Here is an 8631-nt window from a genome sequence, read left to right on the forward strand (position 1 = left end):
TGGTCAATGACATGAGACAAAGTATATGTGAACTGCTGTATGAAAAGTGAATTTGCTCTGTAAATCTTCACCCAAATCACAACTAAAAAAAAAATAAAAGAAAGAAATGGACATGTTAAACATTAAAAGAAAAAAAGAGATTAAGCCTATGACTGATGTATCTAAGCAATAGCTACAGCAGAAAATACATCAGCTTAGACTGAGCAGGATAGAGAAAGGATAAAACGAAAGAAACCTGTCTCCTTCTTTGAATTCTACAGGCAGGAAGCAAGTCAAAGGAGCTATAACTGTCATCCTCTAAGAAAACAAAAAGATCTACCCTGGAGAAGTCTGGAGATTAGCAGAACTATTCAAAGCACCACAGGACGGAGGGCTGTCTTGCTTTCAAAGGGTATAGACACTGCCTCTTGGGTTTCAAAGTGTACAGCCATGGCTTCCTAGGTTTCAGAGTCAGATCTGAACCAACATGGTTCTAGAGTGTGGGGCTACCCTTCAGATGAGTCCAGAGATGGAGGCCCTGGACAAAGCCCAGGCAGCAGGGCTGCCATGCCCAAGGGGTAGGAGAACAGGGACTGTCAGGGCCAAGGTGGTGAGGTCACCATTCAGACTAGGAGAATGGGGCAGCCCAAAGCTAAGGATATCAAAAATGAAATGGAATGCATAAAGATTGATATCCTAGACATTAGTCGGCTGAAGTGGACTGGTGTTGGCCATTTTGAATCAGACTACCATATGATCTACTATGCCAGGCATGACAATTTGAAGAAGAATGGCATGGCATTCATCATCAAAAAGGATATTTCAACATCTGTCCTGAAGTACAATACTGTCAGTGATAGGACAATATCCATAAGTCCACAAGGAAGATCAGTTAATAGGACTATTATTCAAATTTATGCACCAACCACCAAAGCCAAAGATGAGGACACTGAGGATTTTTATCAACTTCTGCAGTCTAAAATTGACCAAACATGCAATCAAGATGTGTTAATTATCACTAGTGACTGGAATGCAAAAGTTGGAAACAAAGAACAATCACCAGTGTTTGGAAAATTTGGCCTTAGTGACAGAAATAATGCTGGAGATCGCATGATAGAATTTTATAAGACCAATGACTTATTCATTGCAAATACCTTTTTTTCAATAACACAAACAGCAGCTATACACATGGACTTCACCAGATGGAATACACAAGAATCAGACTGACTACATCTGTGATAAGAGGCAATGGCAAAGCTCATTATCTTCAGCCAAAACAAGGCAAGGAGCTGACTGGAACAGACCATCAACTGCTCATATGTAAGTTCAACTTGAAGACAATTAAAACAAGTCCACAACAGACAAAATATGACCTTGAATATACCCCTCCTGAATTTAGAGACCATTGAAAGAATAGATTTGATGCATTGAACACCAATGACCAAAAGTGAGAAGAATCATGAGAGGACATCAAGAACAGTATCCATGAAGAAAGCAAGAGGTCATTAAAATGATCAGAAAAAAGAAAAGACCAATATGGATGACAGAAGACACTCTCAAGCTTGCCCTTGAGCAGAGAGCAGCCAAAGCAAATGGAAGAAATGACAAGATTAAAGAGCTGAACAGATTTCAAAGAGCAGCTCGAGCAGAAAAAGCTAATTACTATAATGAAATGTGCAAAGATCTGGAGTTAGAAAATCAAAAGAACACACTCAGCATTTCTCAAGCTGAAAGAACTGAGGAGAAAATTAAAGCCTTGAGTTGCAATACTGAAGGATTCTATGGGCAAAATATTGAATGATGCAGGAAGCATCAAAAGAAGATGGAAGGAATACACAGAGTCACTGTACCAAAAAGAACTGGTAGATCTTCATTCATTTCAGGAGGTGGCATATGATCAAGAACCAATGATACTGAAGAAAGAAGTCGAAGCTGCACTGAAGCAATTGGTGAAGAACAAGGCTCCAGGAATTGACGGAATACACATTGAGATGTTTCAACAAACAGATCCCGCACTGGAGGCACTCACTTGGTTATGCCAAGAGATTTGGAAGACAGCTACCTGGCCAACTGACTGGAAGCGATCCATATTTGTACCCATTTCAAAGAAAGGTGATCCTACAGAATGTCGAAATTATCAAACAATATCATTAATATCACACGCAAGTAAAATCTTACTGAAGATAATTCAAAAACGGTTGCAGCAGTATATTGACAGAGAACTTCCAAAGGTGTAAGCTGGACTCAGAAGAGAATGTGGAACAAGGGATATCATTGTTGATTCAGATGGATCTCGGCTCAAAGCAAAGAATACCAGAAAGATGTTTGTGTTAAATTATTGACTATGTAAAAGCATTTGATTGTGTGGATCATAACAAATTGTGGATAACACTGAGAAGAATGGGAATTCCAGAACACTTAATTGTACTCATGAGAAACCTGTAAATAGACCAGGAAGCTGTCGTTTGAATGGAACAAGGGAACACTGCCTGGTTTAGAATCAAGAAGGGAGTGTGCCAGGGTTGTGTCCCTTCACCATACTTATTCACTCTATATGCTGAGCAAATAATCTGAGAAGCTGGACTATATGAAGAAGAATGTGGCATCAAGATTGGAGGAAGAATCATTAACAACCTGCAATATGCTGATGACACAACTCTGCTTGCTGAAAGTGAGAATTACTTGAAGCACTTGCTGATGAAGATTCAAGAACACAGTCTGCAGCATGGATTACATCTCAATATAAAGAAAACAAAAATGCTTACAACTAGTCCTATAGGCAACATTACAATTAATTGAGAAAAGAGTGAAATTGACAAAGACTTCACATTACTTGGTTCAACGATCAACACCAATGGAAGGAGCAGTCAGGACATCAGATGACATATAGCATGGGGCAAGCTGCAAAAGACTTCTTTCAAGTGCTGAAGAGCAAAGATGTCTCCTTGAGGACCAGGGTGCACCTGACACAAACCATGATATTTTCAATTACCTCATACGCATGTGAGAGCTGGATAATAAATAAGGAAGAACGAAGAATTGATGCTTTTCAGTTTTGGTGCTGGGAAAGAATGCTGAAAGTACCATGGACTGCTAAAAGAACTAACAAATCTGTCCTGGGGGAAGTGCAGCCGGAATGCTCCTTGGAAGCAAGAATGGCCAGACTTCATCTCACCTACTTTGGTCATGTTGTCAGAAGGGATCATTCCCTGGGGAAGGATGTCATGCTTGGTATGGTGGAGGGTCAACAAAAGAGGGGAAGGCCCTCAATCAAATGGATTGACACAGTGGCTGCGGCGATGGGCTCAAGTATAGCAGGGATTGCGGAGCTGGCACAGAACTGGGTGGTATTTCATTCTGCTGTGCATAGGGTCACTATGAGTCAAAGATGACTCGACATCATGTAACAACAAGAACAACAAAGCTGAGGAAGCAGAACTGCCATGCCAGTGCATCTGGAAGGTGGAGCTGAAGTCCATGGTTGAGGGGTCTCCACCCAGATTCCAGAGAACATAGCCAACACCCACCCAGAACTGTAAGTGTGAGGCCATTGCCCAGATGATGCCAGAAAGCAGAGGATTATTTTCAAGCTTTAGTGCCTACTGTAATTTCCTCAGCTGGGTTTTGGACTTACTTGGTGTCTGTTATACCTTCTTTCTTTTCATTTTCTCCTATTTTTAATGGAAATATCTACCTTGTGCATGTTCTACCATTGTACTTTGGAAGCTGATTTCATAGGTTCACAGATGAAGAAAAGTCTTGCCCCAGGAAGGAATACACTTGAAGTGTCACCCATAATTGATTTAGAGAATAAAGAAGATAAGACTTTTGGGATGATCCAACAGAATGAATGTGTTTTGCATGTAGGAAGGATATGAATTTGGGGGAGGGGGGTGGCAAAGGATGGGATATTAAGGATTTAACTGTGTACCCCAGAAATATGGGTTATAAATCCTAACCCCTATACCTACTTCCGTAGTGATACTGCCTCGGAAACCCAAGGAGGGGTCGCTATGAGTCGGGGCCGACTCAACGGCACATAACAACAACAACAACATACCTGTGGTTATAATCCCATTTGGGAATGCTGTTTATGTTAGCTTAATGAGATAGTAGTATAGGGGCTATCTTGAGTCAATCTCCTTTGAGATATAAAAGGACCAGACTAAGAAATGAAGCAAGAAAGAATGGTTAGGGGAAGATAGATGCCAAGCATCATGAATATCATCAAGGAACCAAGAAACAAGTACCCTCCCCAGAGCAGAGAGAGAAATCCTTCCTTTACAGCCAGAAGCCTGGATTCAGACTTCCAGTTTGTTCTGTTCATTCAACTCACCCACTTGTGGTATAACTATTGTACAAAAAAAAAAAAAAAAACTCACTGCCATTGAGTCAGATCCAACTCATGGTGACCCCTCCTTGGGTTTCTGAGGCAGTATCTCTAGGAAAGTAGATTGTCCAGCCTTCCTTCCCAGGAGTGGTTAGTGGGTTTGAACCACCAGCCTTCTAGTTAGCAGTCAAATGCCTCAAGCACTACACCACCAGAGCTCCCAACTATTGTACCAGCACTAGATAATTAAAATAATGTATTATTGTAAAAATTGAATGACTTTCCAAAAGTAAAATGCCTGGAAGTAGGCTTGGAGCACAATTAAGTCCTAAAAAATGTTAACAGGGCTGTTGGCAGTGGTGGAAGGAGGTAGTGGTCATCCAATAAGCTTATCTCTCTTCCTTGCAACTGATCACATCAGGTCCTAGTCATTCTTGTTTCCATAATTTTGCTCATACTAACCTCCCATTTGTAAATCCTTCAAGACCTAATTGAAGCACCACCGTTTTCACATTGACCTACAAAAACCACCTTAACCTGATTCTTTACTTGTAGGAATTATAATCAGTATCAGACACATTAGTTTTGATTTCACATCATTTCCATTTTATCTAATTGTACTTATGTGTGAATCATGACTTCCTGAATAAGAAAAATACTCTGAAAGCATGAATGATAGTTTATGTCCTTCATATTGCTTAGTCCAGGGTAAGCCTCACAGTAAACCGTTAATAAACTGCTGAGTGTTCCTCTAAATAGCTAAAAACATTACCAATCACAATTACTTCTGAGTTTCTGTTTTTATTGTAGCATAAGCATTCAAAAATAAGAGGGTTCAGAACCTTGCTTTCCCTGCATCTTCCCACACTAGTCTACACACATTGAGCATCCAATATGTGTTATTAACTGTCTGTAAAACAGCTGAAAACTCCAGATGCTTAAAACTAATTCCAGATATGATAGTAAATTTCAAATGTATATGTAAGTGTTAAGATTTGAACTATAATGTGGAAAAGTTCCTTTTAAAAAAAATACAAAATATAGAGATAAGGAAAACAGATACCTAGACATTTTTTTCCCTTCTAATACTTTTTTTTCTTCTCCCCTCAAAAGAATTGTTAATGAAAGACAAAGTAGAGAAGGTGACTACTGTATCTTTTAGTATCATGTTTCTGGAGAAATGGTCTTTTATTTTTGCAAGTCTGCATAACATAAAGTGTACCTTGTTCTGTCTCTGATTTCTCTAAACCTATGAACAAATATACTTAAAAATAAAAACTCATCCCACGGATGCCTAAAAGCATATCATTTATATTTTAAAAGATGGCACTATTTCATAGTTATGTGGGTTCCTTTATAGTCACATGAGAAAGTCAATTGGGAAAAAGAAATTGAGTAAGTCTATACTCAACTCCATGTGAAATGGTCTGTAAAAGGCAGACGCATGAATGGACTCATTTGACTGATCCTGGGAACAAGCTTATATTACATCTAAATGGTACTTCTATAAAATTACAGACTTTGTGGTTTACTGTTAAGTACAATAGATAAGGGGGGGGGGGGAATGCTGTTTTAGAAATGTTATCCAGTATGAATTTTCTAAGCAGAGCGAGTCTCCATTGTTTCATTTCTACAGGAACCCTCAGTTTGGAAGAGGTAGAAAAGGGGAGACAGAGGCAGACAAAAGAAAAAAAAGCTACATTTCTTACCCCGCTTGTGCGAGACAGCCTGGTACAACCATCTTGTGATTCTCCTCGTTGGTCTGGAGTGCAGTGAGTTCTATCATGTTCACCATCACATCATTTGTGTGGCCTGGAAGCTGGGGAAGCACTGAAATTATCTTCTCTACTAAGTTGTCTCCATGATGTCCAACGGCTCCTGTTGAAGCAGACGAGAAAATATAAACTCACAAAATGGGAGGACAAAATTAAGCTGGGTATTATTTTATAATGTATTTTCTATCAAAAATGACATTATTTGTTTGTTTCTTTCTGTTATACAAAGGAACTCTGGTAATGCAGTGGTTGAAGCATTCAGCTGCTAACAGAAAGGTCAGTGGTTCAAATCCACCAGTGGCTCCACAAAAGAAAGATGAGGCAGTCTGTTTCCATAAAGATTTACAGCCTTGGAAACCCTATGAAGCAATTTCACTCTGTCCTATAGGGTCGTTAGGAGTCGGCAGTTAGCAGTCGACGGCAGTGGATTCTGATATCCAAATCAAGAATAGAAAAAAAAAACAAAGAATTTTGCCCTTTGTAACACTGGTCAAACTCACAATTACCTAGTCAATATCTCCTCATGTATTGAACTCAGTCTTCCACGAAGGAAGACACCATGTCTGCTCTTATATCCCAACAAAAAAAAACAAACTCACCGCCGTCAAGTCAATTCGACTCACAGAGAACCCTCCTTGGGTTTCTGAGGCCCTGTCTCTACAGAAGTAGATTGCCCAATCTTCCTTCAGCATCTAGCATATGCCTAGCTCTGGTGGCATAGTGCCTAAGGCATTTGACTGCTAACCAGAAGGCTGGTGGTTCAAACCCACCAGGCACTTTGTGGAACAAAGACTGAGCAATCTACTTTGGTAAAGATTTCCTGCCTCAGAAACCCAAATGGGGTCACTATGAGTCAGAATCCACTCCATGGCAGTGAGTTTTTTTTAGCACATGCCTGCACATGATAGGCATCAATACGTATTTATTGAGTATCAATAAATGATCAGCATATAGTCAGACAGCTAAATAGGGTTATAGGAAGATACCAAACCCAAAACAACAAACTCTCTGCCCTAGAGTCAGATCCAACTCATAGCGACCCCTCCATGTGATACCCCGAGGCAGTATCACTACGAAAGTAGATTGCCCAACCTTCCCTCCAAGGAGTAGCTGGTGGATGTGAACCACCAGCCTTCTGGTTAGCAGTCAAATGCCTTAGGCACTACACCACCAGAGCTCTCTATAGGAAGATAGTATACCAATATTTTGAAAATGAAAAAAAAAAAAGTCTTCGTTTTACTGATGAAGACACTAAGACCGAGAAGGGCTTAAAGATTTAAAGCCAAACTTGTTAACATCAGAGTTTCCCTCAGCTAGAATCTAATCTTCACAATGGTAGAGACCCTGTTTATCTAGTTTTCCTTGTACCCACCATGCATAGTACGGAACTTGGTAGCTAGTAGACCCTCACTAAGTATTTTCTAGACAAAATATGTATAAATGAATGAATGAATAAATGGTGAGACAGCTTATAAGGATAGTCTGAATTTATTTAAATAAATAAACTGTTCTACTTGCTTTACGCATGTTAAGTCTTTTAATAACAAATGAGTTAATGAGCTCAAATTATAGTTCAGGACAAATGACATGGTTGACACTTTTTCCATGAAATCTAGTAAGCTCCCAAAAAACCATTACTGCTTAGAAGACATTATTCCAAGGATAGGTGGGACTTACTGCAATCTACTTGTTTCAATCCCATTCACTTTGAATTAATTAAGATTTTTCTTCCTAATCTCTCCCTTTCTCCTTCTGACTCTCCTCCTCCCTCTCTCACTCTCTCTCTGTTTTGCCATGTTATGTCAATAGGACAGTACTAGGTAAAAGGCCAAACCAAGAATCCAAGGAATCATCATCATCATCATCATCATCATCATCACAGTGTTGTTGTTGTTGTTGTTATTGTTAGCTGCCATCGAGTCATTTCCAACTCATAGCAACCCCATATACAGCAGAATGAAATACTGCCCGATCCTGCACCAGCTCCATGATCCCTGATATACTTGAGCCCATCATCGCAGCCACCATGTCAATCCATCTCGTTGAAGGCCTTCCCCTCTTTCGTCAACCCTCCACCTTACCAAGCATGACATCCTTCTCCAGGGAATAGTCCCTTCTGACAACATGACCAAAGTGGGTGAGATGAAGTCTTGCCATTCTTGCTTCCAAGAAGCATTTCAGGTGCGTTTCCTCCAGGACAGATCTGTTAGTTCTTTTAGCAGTCCATGGTACTTTCAGCATTCTTCACCAGCATCACAACTCAAAAGCATCAGTCTTCCTTATTCATTGTCCAGCTCTCACATACATAAGACACGATTGGAAATATCAAGGCTTGTGTCAGGCACCTTAGTTCTCAAGGAGACATCCTTGCTCCTCAGCACTCGAAACAGTTCCTTCACGTTTGACCTACCCAGTGTTACACGTCGTCTAATGTCCTAAGTGCTGCTTCCCTTGGCATCGATTGTAGAACCAAGCAACGTGAATTCCTTGACAACCTCAATCTTCTCTCCATTTATTGTGATGCTGCTCATTGGTCCAGTTGTGAGG

At 40.1% G+C, this 8631-nt stretch overlaps 1 protein-coding gene across 1 annotated transcript in view; it reads right to left on the reverse strand.

The window, feature by feature from the left end:
* LOC103201524 (sec1 family domain-containing protein 2) overlaps nucleotides 1–8631 on the reverse strand; it is a gene marked incomplete at its 3' end in the record, with an annotated part of 159331 nt that overhangs the window by 99968 nt on the left and 50732 nt on the right. The window contains exon 2 of the mRNA XM_007946230.1: nucleotides 6019–6187. Within this exon, the coding sequence (XP_007944421.1) occupies nucleotides 6019–6187 (169 nt within the window). The remainder of the gene's footprint in view (nucleotides 1–6018; nucleotides 6188–8631) is intronic.

This window comes from Orycteropus afer, unplaced genomic scaffold (genome assembly GCF_000298275.1).
Source record: "Orycteropus afer afer isolate SDZICR_OR568_19922 unplaced genomic scaffold, OryAfe1.0 scaffold00153, whole genome shotgun sequence".
Taxonomy (NCBI): Eukaryota; Metazoa; Chordata; class Mammalia; order Tubulidentata; family Orycteropodidae; genus Orycteropus; species Orycteropus afer.